Source organism: Pipistrellus hanaki (assembly GCF_964339955.1).
Source record: "Pipistrellus hanaki genome assembly, chromosome: 8".
Taxonomy (NCBI): Eukaryota; Metazoa; Chordata; class Mammalia; order Chiroptera; family Vespertilionidae; genus Pipistrellus; species Pipistrellus hanaki.
Genome location: NC_140510.1, coordinates 30,987,826 through 31,007,144, shown reverse-complemented (window position 1 = coordinate 31,007,144; position 19,319 = coordinate 30,987,826). Strand labels below are relative to the sequence as shown.

General features: G+C 40.5%; 1 protein-coding gene across 1 annotated transcript in view; it reads left to right on the top strand.

Annotated features, from left to right (window-relative positions):
• Positions 1 to 1,353: 1,353 nt before the first annotated feature.
• The window catches only part of ARL5A (ARF like GTPase 5A), a 24,702-nt gene continuing 6,736 nt past the window's right edge, over positions 1,354 to 19,319 (top strand). Inside the window, exons 1-4 of the mRNA XM_084893055.1 lie at positions 1,354 to 1,725; positions 11,896 to 11,956; positions 13,135 to 13,282; positions 15,565 to 15,648. Of these exons, the coding sequence (XP_084749181.1) occupies positions 1,680 to 1,725; positions 11,896 to 11,956; positions 13,135 to 13,282; positions 15,565 to 15,648 (339 nt within the window). The 5' untranslated portion in view covers positions 1,354 to 1,679. The remainder of the gene's footprint in view (positions 1,726 to 11,895; positions 11,957 to 13,134; positions 13,283 to 15,564; positions 15,649 to 19,319) is intronic.

The following is a 19,319-nucleotide window of genomic DNA, read 5'->3' as shown; positions in this document are numbered from 1 at the left end:
ATATCTCTATACCTATACCTATACCTATACCTATACCTATACCTATACCTATACCATACCTATACCTATATAAGTAAATATAACACATAGACACGGACAACAGTATGGTGATAGGAAAAAAGGTGGGGAAAATGGGGGTGATGGGCACACGATGCAGTGTGCAGATGCTGTTTTATTGACTTGTACACTTGACACCTGTATGGTTTTGCAAACCAATTTATCCCAATAAATTCAATTTTTTTTTTAAAGAACATTTTGATGGTTGCCAGATGGGAGGAGGGTTGCGTGAAAAAAGTGAAGGGATGAAGTACCTACAAATGTGTTATTATAAAATAGTCATGGGGTTGTAAAGTATAGCACAGGGAAGATAGTAAATGATATCCCAATAACTAAGTATGGTGCCATATGTTATGCGATTTATGGGGATGATCACTTAGTATGTTATATAACATATAATCACTAGTGTACACCTGAAACTAATATAATATATTGTATGTGAACTGTAATAGAAAAATTTAAAAAATTATTTTAAATAATAACACATAGGCCAAGAACTATGACCTCAAGTTACCTATTGATTCACTTACATTCTAGTTTTCAACTAAATATCCCATAATAGAGGGTTGCTTAAACAGTATGAGATTTGCATAGCACAGGACACTGTTGTTCAAGGTGTGCAGGTAAGAAGACTGGAAAAGCAGAGAGAACATCTGATCAGCGTTTCATCAGCTTGGAACATGGAAGTTACAGCTGGAAAGGCCAGCTAGAAGTACAAGGAGTATTTAAGGTGTTTGGACTCCTGCTCAAACAGCTTTCCTGCCACTCACGATTTTCAAACATGGGAGTAACTTGATCCAAATCATTAATTAGGGCAAGACTGGCCTGAAAGTGGAGGAAGGTGGAGAGGTTCAAAGATGGCTATAAGGCCACTGCCTCGGTAAGAGCAGCCACCGGGCGTGGGAAGAGCTTTGACAGGAAGATGCTAAGACCCCAAGTCCCTGCAGGAGCAGAATGTCTTTGCGTGCAGGACGTAGGGCTTGCGGTGCAGTGAGTTGGAAGCGCTGGGGACGGGCACTGGGCACTCAATATCATGTTCACATGACGGTTCTGAGAAAGAAAGCAAAACTCAAAACTCAGCGCGGGGGTGGGGAACCTCAGCAGTGGAGAGGCTCCGGCCCCAGCTCCCTCCGCAGCCCGCTGCATGGCCTGCACCGCGGACTCAGTCCCGCCGCCTACAGGTCGCCCAGGGAAGCGAGGGCCTTGGGAGAGCCCTCCCCCAGGCCCCGCCCCTCGGCCGCGCGCGCGCCTGCGCTCTGCGGCCGCGCTCGCCCCGCCCCCTAGCGGCCCCTCCCCCTCGCTCCTCGTCGCCGCGGCCGCCCGGGAGGAGCTGGGGGAGGACGGTGGCCCGCGAGGCTCGCCGCAGACAACGCGGCGGCAATGTCCCCGAGCCAGGCGGGTGCCGCGGCGGCAGCGGCGGGCCCTCGCGCGTGGCCAGGCGGCCTGGCCCTCGGCCTCCCTCCGGTTCCTGGGAAGCGGGCCGGCGGCCAGCGCGGGAGCAGCGGCAGCAGCGGCGGCAGCGGGAGCGAAGACTGCGGCGCGTCTCTCTCCTCCCGAGCAGCCTAAGCTCCGGGAGGCCAGGCGGCCGGGGTGGCGGCTCGGCGGGGGTCCGCTGCCCGAGAATGGGAATTCTCTTCACCAGGATATGGAGACTGTTCAATCACCAGGGTGAGGGGCTCGGGCCGGAGGGCGGGCGGGGGGCCCGGCGGAGGGCCTCCCAGCGGGAGGGTCCCCCGCTCTCTCCCGGCCGGAGTGCGGGCGGCGCGGCGGCGCGCGGTCCGGGCGCGGGGTGCGGGCCGCGGGGCCCTGGTTTCGGTCCCACTTCCAGTTCGGGGGTGGCTCCGGGCTCGCAGCCCTTTGTCTTAGGGGTACTGCCTGCCTGAGAAATCCCATCCTGCACACACACACCCATTGCTCCGGTTTCGGTGAGGGGTGGAAAGGGTTCCTTGCCTGACGTCCCTCCCGGAGGGGCACAGCCTGGCGTTGCAGCCCTTTTCCTGCAGCGGCTGGCATTGCACCCCCGGAGGCAGGCCGGGGCGCCCCGCGGGGAGGGCTGTGGGTTGTGGCCGCAGCCGCACCGCGGAGCCGCCGAGGTGGCGGAATGCGGAAAACACGAGGGCTTGCTCCTCACTGTCCGGTACCCCCTGCACCCTCACTCCCCTTTGGGAACATCCATCTGTAACCTGAATAGTGATGGATCCCCCCCCCCCCCCCCGTTTGCCATATATATGTGTGTATATATACATATATATGTATACATACATACATACATACATATATATCTGTTTAAGATTAAGCTTAAGGTCATTTTTCTACTTGTGTGCTTTTTTAAATAGAGGAATTTGTGTGTGTGGTTTTGTTGTGGGTTTTTTTGTGTGTGTGTGTTAAAAATGTGAAAATGTGTTTCATTTTCACATAGCGCGTGTAAAAAAAAATACATGAAGCATTTGTTAACCATGAGTCACTGCAAGTTACCAAGTAAGTCTAGAGTGTTATATATAAGGGATGCTTAAGTTCATCTGAACTCAAATGTTGCCTTGAAAATGCTTATCGGGTTTATTAAAGTTGATTACTGGGGAAAGCATGCCATTTTAACCAAAAAGCCTCCATGGTCGTTAAGATACAGTGTAGTTAGTGGTATACTTTTGTTTCTGTTTAGCTCGAGTTGTGTGATTCATCATTCCTGGTGCCAGAAACTTAGTTTGTGTCTTTTCTCTTGTGTGAGCTGGTGCTTGTGTCACGTCCCCAAAGTTTTCCAACGAGGGCTTCATGAATAGTGACATCTGTTGTGTACAGCCACTGTGCTCTCCTCCTCCTTCATGATTCAGCGTCACCTATGGAAGATGGTGACCGGAAATTGGCAGAAGTGGGATTTGTGATCGCTCGTGTTATCTTTTTAAAAACTAAAGATTAATAGAGTAGGTCACAGGATACTAAATGGAGGAACAGTATTTCCAATTTTTCTTATAATGGGGATTTTTCTATAAAGTAGAGAAAGCCAGTTCCAACCTGCACTGCCCCTGGCTACTTGTTTCTGTGGGGAGAGAAGGAGTAGAAACCAGTCAGTCGCTTAACCTCTCAGACTAGAACACCAGGGATTTTGGCTATGTGACTGTAGAGCCTACAAATCTGGAAAACCTAATCTCTGGGTGGCAAGTGTTGAAACTTACATTGCTGTAGAGTTGGCTCTTACAGTAGATAAGGTCTGTTCTAGTTTTAACGTCATAATTTTATATTATTTTTAGAATGAAGTTAATTTCAACTCTTTTATGAAATTTAGAAAGAGTTTGCTTATCATTTTACTCTGGAACTGCAATAAAATTAGACTCTCCGCTTTCTCTTTTGAGTCAATGATGAAATTATTTGTCTCTGTAATTTAAGAATAAATTAGAGCTTTGCCAACAACTACTTGCCAGAAGTAAAAAATAAGGATGTGTGTATTGTTACTACTAAAAATCTACTAATATGGTGTTCTTATTACCTGTATTTTGTCATAATTTTTAACTGGACATTTATTTCAGTGCTGGGAAATCAATAGTAAGCAGATTAATGAAGTGGAACTTTAGAAATTTAGATGTCAATATTGTAAAAATCTGAATAAACTTTTTCTTCTGCTAAATGATGTGGTTGTGTTATCAGTAGGGTCACTTTTCAAAATACTATTAAGTCTAATGTCAGATACTTGCTGGTCTTTTTGGTTCTCTATTAAATTGGATATATATAAGTTAGATATAGCTTGGATGCTTTATTTTACTTTCAAAAGATACAGAACACAATCCTATATATATTTTTTTTAATATATTTTATTGATTTTGTACAGAGAGGAAGGAAGAGAGATAGAGAGTTAGAAACATCGATGAGAGAGAGTCATCGACCAGCTGCCTCTTGCACACCCCCTAGTGGGGATATGCCTGCAACCAAGGTACATGCCCTTGACCGGAATCGAACCCGGGACCTTTCAGTCCACAAGCCGACACTCTATCCATTGAGCCAAACCGGTTTCGACACAATCCTGTATTTTTATATAAATTCTGGAATAGCCATTTGGGGGATTACAGAATTTGCCATGCTGATGAAACTTAAACTACAATATCTCTTTTTTCTGAAACCCCAGAACAACTGCTTCAGTTTAAGCTTAGTTTGAGTGCACAATGACTGCGTACTGCCCAACTTGAAAAACCAGAGTTTGCATTTAGATATGTATTTAGATAAAATAGAGTACAACTTTATTCTAGATGCTGTGCCATCTTTTTTACTTTATTATAATTGTTGGCACTATTACATATGTCCCCATTTATCCCTCTTTGCCCACCTCCACCCAGCCCCTACCCTCCCGTCCCTCTGACCATCACCACACTGTTGTCTGTGCACCTTCTTCCATCTAGTTCCCCCTCTCCCCTCCTCACTGACAGGTGTCAGTCTGTCCCATTTACCCATGCCTCTGTTTCTGTTTTGTTCCTCAGTTCGTTAGATGGCACACATAAGTGAGATTACATGGTATTTGTCTTTCTCTGACTAGCTTATTTTACTTAGCATAAGAATTTCTAGGCTCATGCTATCACCAAAAGTAAGAATTCCTTCTTTTTTATGGCTGTATAGTATTCCATTGTGTAAATGTACCACTGCTTTTCTGTCCATTAATCTATTGATAAACACATGGGCTGTTTCCAGATCTTGGCTATTGTAAATAAAGCTGCTATGGACTCGTGTATTCTTCCGAATTGGTATTTCGGGATTCTTAGGCTATATTGCCAAAGGTGAGATCATTGGGTCAAAATGCCTTTTTAAGTTTTGAGGAAATGCCGTTCTGTTTTCCACAGTGGCGGTACCAGTGTGCATTCCCTCCCCCAGTGCCTGCCTGAGAGTTCCCTTTTTCGCACATCCTCACCAGCATCTGTTGTCTGTTGTTTTATTGGTGGTAGCCATTCTGGCAGGTGTGAGGTGATTTCTCATTGTGGTTTTAATTTGCATCTCTCTGATGATTAGTGACATTGAGCATTTTTTCATATGTCTGTTGACCATCTGTATGTCATCTTTGGGGAAGTGTCTATTCAAGTCCTTTGCCCATTTTTAGTTGGATTGTTTGTCTTCCTGGTGTTGAGATGTATGCATAACTAAAAAAAAATTTTCCCACCATTCCTTTGAAGGAGTTTCTCTTTTCCACTGAAAAGAGGGAACTGAGGTTCAAGTGGAGTGATTTTTCTGAGCCTTACAACTGGTAAATGCCAGAGCCAGGCAAGTTAAAACACTGAAGAAATATGTTGCTGATGTTTATCTTCTTAAAGAAGAAATTGGCACCAATCCTTTTTTTTTCTCCTCTGTTAACTTTCCCAGATACTAAACTATGTCTTTAGGACTTTGAAGAGTTGCCATTACTGCCTTTTAGTATAAAGGGCATGTGATCACTGGTTGGTTGGTTTATTAAACAAATATTTTGAGCACCACTTTTGTGTCAGGTACTATTGTTGATGGTGGGCGCAAAGCAGGGGACAAAACAGAAAAAAACACCTGCCTTTATGGACCATTCATTCTTAATGGGGGAGACAGAAAATAAGCTAACTCCATCTCTATAGATAAATGCTAGCAGTTTACATTTACTGATTTATGCAAGGGTAGGTTCTAAGTGCTGTATGCAGATTAGTTGATTTAGTCTTCACTTTATTGATTTACTCTTCACAACAACCCTAGGAGGTAGGTATTCTCCCCATTTCATAGGGTCAAAGAAGCATTAGGTAACTTGTTTGCTTAAGGCACTTCAATTAAAAGTGATAAACCTGGAATTTTATGTCCAGTGCCTGAGTTAGTGCTAAAAAAAATACAAAAAACTTTCATGTTAGATAAAGGGAAGAACTTCCTGACACTAACGTGACCTATGGAAAAATTTGTGAAATTTTCCCACTGATAACCTTGTATCAGTCATTCTTCTGATCGGTTCTCAGAAAAGAAGTATGTAGTAAATGAGTTCTGGAGAAGCCGCTCGTGCTGCCCGAGCCTGGTTCTGGGAAAGCCACGTTTGCTTCTGTTTTGTTTGTTTGCTTTTAATTGTATGGGAATTCAAACACGTATAGAAGAGTACATGTAGAAACTGAGTGGTCCAAGGGGTGGATTGTACTAGTTAATAAAAAAATTTAGCTCCAGCCCTGGCCTGTGTGGCTTGCTTGGAGCATCGTCCTATGCACCGAAGGGTTGAGGGTTCCATTCCTGGTCAGGGCACATACCCAGGTTGTGGGTTCAATCCCCGGTCAGGGCACATATGGAAGACAACCAATTGATGTTTCTATCTCTCCCTCTCCCTTTCTCTCACTAGAATCAATGAAGAGCATGTCCTTGGGTGGAAAAAAAAAATCGTTCCAAATTCACCATTTGTGTATGCTCTGTGGATATGGAGCTGAGTTCTTTAAACATTTTTCTTTTGCCAGCTGACAGAATGTTAAATAAGCGTTGTCAGTAGAGAGTATTTGTGGGATACTGCTGGAGGAAAGGGTTTTTCTTCCTGGTTAAAGGGTACTTAACTCTCAGCAGGACCTGTCCTGCTCTTGTGGTGTGAGCACCTCCTGTGGCTGGTTCTTGCACTGCACAGTGGTTAGCAGCAGCCAGCAGCTTGCCACAGCACCCACTTCAGTTGATTTCAGAATGGAGACCCTGGAGCAAAAGAACTTCTGGGGGAAGCACCCTGGAGGGGGAGGATTTTCAGCAAGATCCATTGGCAAGTCTGCACAGCTCCTTCTGACACTCATTGAGCCGTAGCCAGGCCCTCCAGCAAAGTCTGCATCTCAGCTCCCAGGAATTGGAGGAAGCGCTGGGCCAGCCCTAGAGGCAGTTAGTGTTCCATATATTTGTCATTCCTATAATCTCTAGAGTTATTTCTTATTAGCCAGTCCTTTTTTACTCCAACCCCCTGTGATAATTATTTTCTTTAAATTAAACTTTGCTATTTCAAAATGTTATGTGGTTTGTTTTCTGATTGGATGTCTATTTTTGCCATGTATAATCATTGTTTTTCATCCAGCAGCTTTTTAATGCAAAAGAAATGTTGGGCCCTCCCCCCCCCCCCCCCCACCTTACACTTTACTACCATTGCCTTAAAATAGCAAGTTTATCTTTAAATGTTTTTTATTGATGATACTTTTTGATTAAAAATGTTGAATTTTTAATACATAGTGACTTCATCAGTTAGTTCCCTTCTAATCTTTATATCTTCCAGATTTACTTATTTATTCATACTGTATTAATCACGTGCTTTGTGCAGTGGCCAAAGAGAACTATGGTGAATGTGATAGAAATTGATGTGTTTGCTGTATGTGAGATAGAATCAAAAGGGCATAGTGAGTTTGGGTATGAGGTGAGAATGAAGAATCAGGATGACTCAATTTATCTGTCTTAGTATTTGTGTTCTCTGACTAAGATATGATTCAGAGAATTGAAGGCCTCCAGAATGACAATACTCCTTTTTCCTTAATTTACTATCTGGTAGTTGGATTGACTCTTACGAACTGGCAATAAATAGAACTCTAGGCTGCCTGGAGGTATGAAAAGAAAATAAGTGAAACTAGAAGTATTTTCATGAAAACACACACACACACAGTAAAGTACCGATTAGGAAACTAACGCCTAAATGATAATTCAAAATTCTATCTAACTATTGTAGCAGTGTGGAGTTGTTTTGTCTTATATGAGTAAGTGCTGTGGCATAGATAGTCTAAAAGAGAAATTATACTAAGCAATAAACTTGTAAATGAATCAAATGCATCAAAGAATTGGAATAGCCAAAAAATTTATTAAATTTGCTCATAGTAACATCTCTTAATATGCATATTGTATTTTAGGTTCATTTCTCCTGAAGAACATTATAATGTTTTTTTGGCTGCAAATTTATGTTTTGCATAGACTGCTGCTTCATCTTGGTAATAAGAGGAATAGGCTGGAGTGGTGACAAAACCTAAGGATGGCCAAAAGAAGCTTTGATTTAGTACAAGCACACCTCGTCTTATTGCGCTTCACGAAATATGCTGTTTTTTTGTGTGTTTTTTTACAGATTGAAGGTTTGTGGCAACTCTGCATCGAATAACTTTTGGTGCCATTTTTCCAACACCATTTTTTTCACTTTGTGTGTCACATTTTGGTGATTCCCACAATATTTCACTTATTATTATTATTATATTTGTTATGATGATCTATGATCAGTGAGTTTTGACATTACTTACTAGTGTCATTATTTTGGGCACAGTGAACAGTGCCATCCATATAAGACAATGAACTTAATAAATGTGTGTGTTCTGACTGCTCCACCAACTGCCGATTCCCTCATCCCTGTTTCCTCTGGCCTCCCTAGTCCCTGAGAGAACAGTACTGAAATTAGACCAATTAATAATCCTACAGTAATTAATAATCCTCTTAAGTGTCCAAGTGAAAGGGAGAATTGCACATTTTTCAGTTTAAATCAAAAGCTAGCAATTAAGTTTTGTGAGGGATGCTTGTCAGAAGCTGAGATAGGCCAAAAGCTAGGCCTCTTGCACCAAACAATTAGCCAAATTGTGAATACAAAGGAAACTTAACGGAAATGAAAAGCGCTACTTCAGTGAACACATAAATAGTAAGAAAGAGAAACAGACTTATTGCTGATATGGAAAAAGTTTTAGTAGTTTCTATAAGCCAGCCACAACATTCCCTTAAGCTAAAGCCTAATTCAGAGTAAAGCCCTAACTCGCTTGACTTCTCTGAAGGCTGAGAGGTGGGGAGCCTTTAAAAGAAAAATTTGAAGCTAACAGAGGTTAATTCCTGAGGTCGGAGAAAAGAGGCTGTTTCCATCACATGAAAGTTCGAGGTGAAGTTGCAACATGTTATCCAGAAGATGAGGTTAGTTAATTAATGAAGGTGGCTACACCAAGTACATTTTATTGATGAGACAGTCTTTTATTGGAAAAAGATGCCACCTAGGAGTTTCATAGCTAGAGAGGAGAAGTCAATGACTGGGTTTAATGCTTCAGAGGACAGGCTGACTCTCTTGTTAGGGGTTAGTGCACCTGGTGACTTTTAAGTTGAAGCCAGTGCTCATTTAACTATTCCAAAAGTCCTAGAGCCTTTAGTAGTATGCTAAATCTACTTTATGTGCTCTATAAACAACATGGTTTACTGACTACTTTAAACTCACTGTTGAGACCTACTGCTTAGAAGAAAAAAAAAAACACTATTCCTTTCAAAATATTACTGCTCATTGACAATGTACCTGGTCACCCAAGAGCTTTGTTTTCATGCCTGTGAACATAAATTTCATTCTGTGGCCCATAAATCAAGGACTGATTTCAACTTTCAAGCCTTATTTAAGAAACGCATTTTGTGCCCTGGCCAGTTTGACTCAGTGGATAGAGCATTGACTATGGACTGAAGGGTCCCTGGTTCGATTCCTGATCAGGGCGCATGCCTGGGTTGCACATGCCATGAGGGGTGTGTAGGAGGCAGCTGATCAATGATTCTCTCTAATTGATGTTTCTATCTCTCTCTCTCTTCTCTGAAATCAATTAAAAAAAAAAATTTTTTTGTGACCTGGCCAGTTTACACAATGGTTAGAACATTGGCCTATGGACCAAAGGATCGTGGGTTTGATTCATGTACCTCAGTTGCAGGTTCCCCAGCCCTGGTTGGGGTGCATGCAGGAGATGACCTTGTATCTCTCTCCTGTCGATATTTCCCTCTCTTCTTCCCCTCCCCCTCTTTCTCTCTCTCTCTTTCTTCTCTCTCTCACTCCCCCCTCCTCCCTCCCTTCCACTTTCAAGAAACATTGGCAAAAATATCCTCAGATAAAGATTTTAAACAAGTGTTTTGTTAGGTTATAGGTGTCATAGGTAGTAATTTCTCTGATGCATCTGGACAAAGTAAATTGAAAACTTTCTGGAATGGATTCACCATTTTAGATGCCATTAAGAACATTTATGACTAGAGGCCCAGTGCACGAAATCCGTGCACTGGTAGGGTCCCTAGCAGCTGCTGGCTGTCTACTGGGTACTCCCTCCCTTCCCCCAGCCACCTGTCCCCCACTGTTGCTACTGGTTGCTGCCTGTGGGGCCCAGTTGCCCCACTGCCACCTGGCTTCTAGGTGCTGAGGGAGCAGGGTGGCGCCCCCCACACCTTTCCTACATCCCCCCCCCCCCCCCCCCCCGCTGCTGCTAGTCACCGCCTTTAGGGGCCCAGTCGCACCACTGGTCGCCCTGTGATTGGATCAGTGGAGCATTGGGCCACCACCTGGCTCCCTCAGTGCCTGGGAGCCCTGTGGCAGTGGGGTGATCGGCATCTGCCTTGTACTAGTGGCTTGCACCTGCCTTGGCCTGGTGCTGTCCACTTACCTGCTCCACTATCCTGCCCCAGTCCAGCTCTCGTCGGGGCCCATTGGGGCTCGTAGCACCCACTGCCAGCGCCGTGTTGCCAACGCCTGCCATGTTCCATGCCGCCCCCTGGTGATCAGCACACATCATAGCAAGCGGTTGAACTCTCATTTGGGGGGACAATTTGCATATTATGTTTTTATTATTTAGGATTAATGAGAAGAGGTCAAAATATCAACATTTACAAGAGTTAATTTCAACCCTTAAGGATAATTTTGAGGAGTTTAAGACTTCAGTGGAAGAAGTAACTACAGATGTGGTAGAAATCGTTAGAGAATTAGAATTAGCCTGAAGATCTGACTTAATTGCTGCAATCACATGATAAAACTTTAGTGGATGAAGAGTTGCTTCTAAAGGATGAGCAGAGACCATGGTTTCTTACGATGGAATCTGCTGGTAAAAATGCTGTCAAGAATGTTGAAATAACAAAGGGTTTTAGAGTGTTATATACACATAGTTGATAAAGTCCAGGCAGGGTTTGAGAGGATTGACTCCAATTTTGACGGTTCTTTGTGTAAAATGCTATCCAGCAGCATCTCATATCACAAAGGAATTGTTCATTAAAGGGTCAGTCTATGTGGCAAACTTCATTGTCTTATTTTAAGAAATTGCCACAGCCACCCCAACCTTCAGCAACCACTACCCTGATCAGTCAACAGCCATCAAAATAGAGGCAAGCAAAAAGATTACTACTTGCTGAAGGCGCAGATGATGGTTAGTATTTTTATCAGTATGGTATTTTGTAATGTACATTGTTTTTTAGACATAATGCTGTTGTACACTTGGTAGGCTATAGTGTAGTATAAACATAACTTCTATATACACTGGAAAACCAAAAAGTTGTTTAAGTCATTTTATTGCAATATTCATTTATTGTGGTGGTCTAGAACAGAACCTGCAATGATGTTAGGTATGCCTACATCAAATAGTGTGAACAATCTAACCCTGCTTTTGGGAATAAACTGTCTTGGCTTGCTTCCTTATTTTTTTTTTTTTTTTTTTTTTTTTTTACCACCATTGAATTGGTACCTTTATTTTTGAGCCCATTCTACAATTATGTCTTAATTTTATGGTTCTCACTGTGACCCACATGACATACGTTAAAATTAAGGAGCTGTCAAAAGCAGCCATTGGTGCTTTATTGTAAAAACAGGTGAAAACTCAAATAGAGACAAGTCTTGGGAAGGAGTAAAGTTGGTAATGATTGTGGCTCGTAGGCAGGATGAAGAGGTGGGAGATTTCTGGATCATGGAGTCCCATTGGGATGCCCTCCAAAGAGATTTCAGACTGTTCCACAGCAGTGGTGGGGAAGGTGAGACCAAAGGCTCACTTCTGCTGGTCTTTAGAGTTAAAGGTTAAAGTGCCATGTGCTGATTTATACCATAGCTGGAAAGATAGATGAAATTGGATATTTTAAAATTTTGTTTTTCATTAATCACTGGTGTTTTATTCATTTCAGAGCACAAAGTTATCATTGTTGGGCTGGATAATGCAGGGAAAACTACCATCCTTTACCAATTGTAAGTATTAACTACTTTCACTATTTTATTGTTTACTGGAGGCCTGGTGCACGAAATTCAAGCATGAGTAGTGTCCTTAGGTCTGGCTGGCAATCAGGGCCGATTGGGGCCTTCCTTCCCCTGATTGCCGGCTGCCAATTGGGGCCTTCCATTGTTCTGCACCGCCCCCTGGTGGTCAGTGTACATCATAGCAAGTGGTCAAACTCCCTGTTGGTCGACCTCCTGAGGGGACAATTTGCATATTACCTTTTATATAATAAAAGCCCAGCAACCATTTTGGTGGAACAACAGGATGACCAGAACGAGACAGGTGGCTATAATGCCCACTGAGCACTCCCACCGTGGGCTCACCGCTGGCGGGCACAGCAGCAGTGGCGGGAGCCTCCCTCCTCTGCTGCAGTGCTAAGGAGTGGTGAGCCAAGCGGTAAGAAGTGAGCAGGCAGGTGGTAAGGAGTGGCCAGTCAAGCGGTAAAGAGCGAGCAGGTGGGTGGTTAGGAGCAAATAGGCAGGAGGTTAGGAGCGAGGGGTCCCGGGTTGCGAGAGAGGGTGCAGGCTGGGCTGAGGAATACCCCCCTAACCCCTCCTCCCCCAATGCACGAATTTCATTTAGTTTATTATATAGGATAGTTACTTTTTCTGCCTGTGTGATATTTAATTAATGAAAGCAATAGAAAGTTATATGGAATTTAAGTTACTCTGGAGCAGCCGTGGGGAACCTCTTTTCTGTCGGGGCCATTTGGATATTTATAACATCATTTGAGGTGCATACAAAATTATCAACTTAAGGATTAGCCTGCTATATTTGGTCAATAATTAACTCACTCCTAATGCCTTGCCAGGGCAAGAGCAAATGATTTCGTCGGCCTTATAGGACCTGCAGGCCAGACATTCCTCACCCCTATTCTAAAGAGTTGACATTTTTATGTCAGTGTTTGTTTTGCTTTTAGAAGGTAGAGAAATATGTGTTTATGTAGTTTCCTAAAATTGAATGTAGAGTATCTCAGGTAGTTCACTGCCTAGTTCCACCTCTGTTTAAACCCTTAGCTCAGCTACTGGAAAAGGGACATTTGGGTATAATATATAAAAGGAGGTCATACTGACTGGTTCCTTGATTGAAAAATATTCAAACAATCCAACTTCCTAGCTAATTGTAACATGTTCGATTTTTTTTCTTTCAGTTCTATGAATGAAGTTGTACATACATCCCCTACAATAGGAAGTAATGTAGAAGAGATCGTAATTAATAATACACGGTTTCTGATGTGGGATATTGGTGGCCAAGAATCTCTTCGTTCTTCCTGGAACACTTACTATACTAACACAGAGGTAATGCTTCTTTCTTTTTTTTTGTTTAATTTAAATTCTTTATTGTTTCAAGTATTACATATGATTCCTTCCCCTCCCCCACATTGACCCCTCCCTGATGTTTCTTAATATATTAGAACTTCTATGAGCAGAATGCTTGGGAAACACCTTTTAGATATGAACTCTTATAATTAATCTTTTTGAAATATCACAGTATGTTAATAGAAGTAGATTTTAAACATTGTGGAATCTTTGATTCCCTATTTCAGGGTCATTGTCCTGTATATCCCCTCTCATTGAATCTCTGTAAGGAGAATTGGTGGTTGATTAGTCTGATTATGTATTGATCCCAGAACTTAAGTAGTTGTTTTTATAATGAATTCCATCTCACAGTTTGTAATATCATTTCTTTTTCACTGTTTATTTTTGTGTAGAAGAAATCTAAGTAAAATCTGGTGGTTTCAATCTTGGCCAAAATTTTACCGTGTATTTTATTTTATGCAACACAATTGCACATTAAAAAATTTTTTTTCTTTTTGTTCTCAAGCATTTAGACAACACCATGTTTTTAATTATATACTATTTCCTAAGAGGAGATTTCAGACCTTCATTGTATAGACCTTGCAAATTAAAAGCCTGTGACAATTGCTTTTATAGTGCTGATTATCTTATCTAATAAAGAGGGAATATGCTAATTGACTGTCATGTCCTCACCAAGATGGTGGCACCCACAGCCAATAAGGAGGGAATATGCTAAATGACTGTCATACCCTCAAAGATAGCAGCACCCATGGCCATAAGATGGTGGCACCCAGTCCCTTTAGCCCCTAGGCGGATCTAACCGCTCCACATGCCTGCTTCTGAAGTCCCCAAGTTCTTTCAGCCCTCAGCCACCCAGGGCTGGCCCAAGGCTTAGGCAAGCCTGGGATGACGGCTGCCCAGCCACCCAGGGCTGCCTGAGGCTCGGGTAACCAGAGGATTGTGCTGCCAGCAGTGGCAGCAGCAGAGGTGTGATGGGGGCATCGCCTTCCCCTGATCTCTGGGTTGCCTCTTGCCCCTGAGGGTTCCCAGACTGTGAGAAGGGCAGGCTGGGCTGAGGGATTCCCCCCTTCAGTGAATGAATTTTCATGCACTGGGCCTCTAGTAAGTTAATAAAATTCCAAATGTATACAAAGGTGAATAATGTCATTAGACACAATTTAGTGTTTCTAATGACCTGATCCCTTAACACTTCATAATGCATTTGATCCTTTTTTTTTTTTTTTAATTGAGAAAGAAAGGTAGATATGGTTACTATTCCTAAATATAACGCTGCGGGTATCAAATTCATGGCAACACTTTGAAAAATAATAGCTTTATTAAAGTACCTTGGAATAGAATGAGTCTGGCAGTAATAAAACCACTTATCAGTGAGGTTTCAAGTGAGAGAAGAGGTGTACTAGTAGTCCTCTTATCCTTATGGTTCCTGAAATCTATAGAATAGAAAAGACTCTGAAAATTACAGTGGTTTATTTGGAAATGAAAAGCTAGTTCTAAAAAATGATTAGTGCATGTTAATAATAGGCAGTCAGAATTAACACAGGCATCACAAATGCCATTGTAAAGTGACTATATCTGCTCCTGTTTCCCTTTTGATGGGCATGGCATTAGGAAGAGGTGCAGTAGTGCAGTTCTGTACAGCTCCTTCACAGGTATCTCATTGCATCTTCTGATGCTAGTCTTACCAGTTCAGGAGAGAGTTGTGCTTGCCAGTAGCAGGTGCCATTTATATAAGGAAGAAAGCATAGCTTTAGATATAGATTTGTTCTTGCAATTTGTTGATTTTAACTGTCATGGTACTTTACTCCCAAACTCATTCCCTTTTGGGTTGTCAAATTGATATTAATATAAAATAACAACTGTCTAGAAGTAACTTGTTTATGACTGTAATATTTTTTCTTTTCTTGACTTATAGTGTAAATAGATGGATATAGTCTTGTTAGCATTCAAAATGTTAAGTTAGGAAACAAATGTGTTTTATTGGTTAAAATATTAACAGAATATTCTAATAGTATGTTAGTATGTGTTCTCTCTTCTCCTATTTTTCTCTTAAAATTTAGTAAATATATTTGAATTAGAAATAGATCAGACCTTTAGGCTTTATGATGTATATATACTAGGTATCTCTGGTTTTCCAATAATACCATACCATAAGGTTCTAATTGCTTGATAGTTATAACCTGCAAATCAAATCAGCACTTCATAAATTTTACAATATATAAAATTATATAATCATTAATGACTTTTTTTTGTAATTATTCTAGTTTGTAATAGTTGTTGTGGACAGCACAGACAGAGAAAGGATTTCTGTAACTAGAGAAGAACTCTATAAGATGTTAGCCCATGAGGTAAGTAGGATTCTGGCATGAGATGTGTTTATGGGATATTTCTGTCACACTTTTTCTTCCTACTTTTCAGGAGGATACTATTTCAAATTTTAAAAAAAGTTATCTATTTTCTGGCCATGCCTGCTTTTACATTTTGAATAGATTAATTATACGGAGGATTATCATTGGAAATGAAATTTTAAAAGTCTCATAGATACATAGCAAGTCTTGGTTGTAACTCAGTTGTTAGACTAATATTTAAATATGGTTGCTCTTAGGTTTCTCCAATATGGTCTTTTGACTAAAGAAACCATATGGCTATCCACATTTCAAAGTCCTTGAGAAATATTACCAGTAGCATAATTTAAAAATTGAATAAACTGAATAATATAGTCAGCAATGATAACAGTAACTATAAAACCATATAATACTTACCATAGTGGCAATTGATTATATTTTTATGATTTTTTATTGCAGATGGAATAAATTTATTTATAGATCGGAATAGGGAAGTGAATATTTAGATGTGTGTTTTATATACTTTTTATTTTAGTGGAATTTTAAAAAAAATATATTTTATTGATTTTTTTACAGAGAGGAAGAGAGAGGGATAGAGAGCTAGAAACGTGGATGAGAGAGAAACATCGACCAGCTGCCTCCTTCACACCCCCTACCGGGGATGTGCCCACAACCAATGTACATGCCCTTGACCGGAATTGAACCCGGGACCTTTCAGTCCGCAGACCGACGCTCTACCACTGAGCCAAACCGGCTTCGGCTATTTTAGTGGAATTTTAATAAAGCTTAAAAATCTGGGATATCTTTATAACAAAGTTTTATATTTTAATATTGATTTGATGATTTGCATTAAGAATTTTGGTATGTTTCAGGCAACTGTTCAAGACTTAAGAAAGCTAGTAGTTATGTAAGTTGAAGTTCCTACTTTCCTTGTGATCGTGCCCACCAAAATGCACTTTCCCCTGTTTTAGACTGATTTGAGCAGCTGTGTTAAATCCCTTGGGTTTTTGTTGTTTTTTTGAAATGTATCTTGCTGTTGTGCATGCACTTAACAAGTAGCGATTCTACTTTGTGAAACAAGCTATAAAAGAGGCAGAACACTAAGGAGTTTTTCATTTCCCCTTTGTATTTTACAAAAATAGGTTTTTCAGTTTATACCAAAGAGTTGTTTTATGTTCTATGAAGACTTTGGAAAAAGAAAACTAAGACACACATAGTATTTGTCTTAGCTCTATTTTTTACCCTGTTAATACACAGCCTCCCTATTTGATTCTTACTCTCATTGGCCAGTTATGTAAGAAGGATCAGTATAGAAAGTAGTAGGGCACAAAGTCACTGAATTTTACATGTTGGGGCCATTAACCTGGGCAAGTCAATATGTGACCCAGCTTTTTTTTCCCCCCTTTATTGATGGAGGTATAACATATGTGTCCTTATCCCTTTTTTTGCCCCCCTCCCCCTACCTCATGCCCTCATCCCCCTGTTGTCTGTGTCCATTGGTTAGGCTTATTAAGAGCCAGGCTTTGAATTTAAGCATTTTCATCATTCTTGCTCTTGCTGAAGGTGGGGGTGAGGGGAGTGGGGACAAATAGGGCACGGTTGGAAAATGAAAGGAGACTGAATGGGGAGATTCCAGAGAAGAAAGGAATTGCATGTGAAGTTGAGAACTAGAATAAATCACTTGAAAGGGTCCAGAAGAGCCAAATAGAGTTCGGAAGGGGAACAAATGGATCAAAGAATAAGATGTCTTAATGAAAAACAAATTTTCATTGGGTTAGTCAGATGTTTCATACCACAATCACCAACAGAATTTTATCACCATCACTGATAATGATTCTTTACACGCATTACTAAATACAGAACTATAAAATGTTTTTCAGTATTACTGAAAGCTTCATCTTAAATGAAGTGCAAAACTTTGAAGCTCATGAATTTTAAAATAGTTCCAAATACAAAAGGACAGATGAAATTTTATTCAGAATGACTCAACTTCTAGGAATTACCTTCACAAATGAAGCTTTGAGGAACAAATTGACTACTACATATGGCATATAGAAGATGCTAAGTAAATATATCTTGCATGTGCTATTACTCATCTTCTTGACTAAACTAAAATTGGTATTTAGACTCTTAAGACCAGAAATCTGTAATATGTAGCAGAAAGTTTTATATATATATATATATATATATATATATATATATATATATATATATATATATTATTGATTTTGTACAGAGAGGAAGGGAGAGAGATAGAGAGCTAGAAACATCGATGAGAGAGAGTCATCGATCAGCTGCCTCTTGCACACCCCCTACTGGGGATATGCCCGCAACCAAGGTACATGCCCTTGACCGGAATTGAACCCGGGTCCCTTCAGTGTCCAAGCCATTGAGCCAAACCAGTTTCGGCAGAAAGTTTTTTTTAAAGTGCTTAAGATGGCTGATGAATAAAAGATCACTGCTGTTCACCTTGCACTTTGACCTCTTGTTAACTCAAGTTGATGAACAGCCTTAATCCTATATAACTCTTTTTTTTACTGTTATCATAAGGCGTAATTGGTGCTGAATAATTAAAAGTAAAGGACTATTTTTTTGCTCTCTTCCCAAGTATTTAAAAATAGGTAATATAGCTGCTGTTGTTTTTTTAATCAAGAACCCCAAGTAAAAAAATTTGAGCCTATGAGATGTAGAAACATTATATTCAATATGGGCTTTTTTCAGTGTGTTTTTGAGACCTTTCAATAAAAGGCTTTATTTCTTATCCTTTTCAAATTGTAGTCCAGGAGCTTCTCCAAATAATTTAATCACTAGAAGTGAGGAATATAGATTACTTATAAATAAGATAGTATAAATTTATGTTTTTTAAATTGTGCCAAGTTATTTCTGTTTTCAAAATTTTGTTCTTAGAATGTGTCAGTATTACCAATCCTGACCTATATAAAAGGTTTCAACAACTCTAGCAGGAGATACTGAAACCTGGAAGATAGGAAGATAGGAATTAAATCCATGGAAAGTTCATCTACTCAGTGATTCAGCCATATATCAACTATTGATGCTGTTCCATTTCCATTTAAGATGAGAGAAAAAATATCTGTATCCTCAATAATGAATACATATATATATAGTCCATCCATTCATATTTTTGCTTTTTATTATATAAACAGGTAAACTGAACTATAGATGAAACAAATTGAATGAGAAATCTTAAAAGTTAACATTCTGATACCCTTTTTTGGCCATGCTCTTCAGGTAACTCATTAATTGTGTTACTATAGCTGCCATCCTGCAGAGGGCACTGTAACTAAAGTCAGTCTTCGTTATATAAAACCTCTTGCCTAAGTCCTCTTACCTATTACATTTTTTTATTGACATCCGAAAGAATCAAAGTAAAATATTGTGGAACAATGTCAGTTTGTACCCATTGAAGACTTTCCTGCTTCAAGCACATATACTCATGATTGAAAACAAAATATCCCACTAAAATCCCTAAGAAGAAAGATGGCATTCAACACAGTTGAGAAAACTTGCAAGCATAGCACCCAAACCACAGTATCACCATATCTATCTGAAGAGTGTTATGAGATTTTAATCCACAGAGTGTATCCTTCATTGGTTCTTAGTCCATGATCTATGAATGGACTTTAGAGTATCTATTAACATTTTAAAATTATACA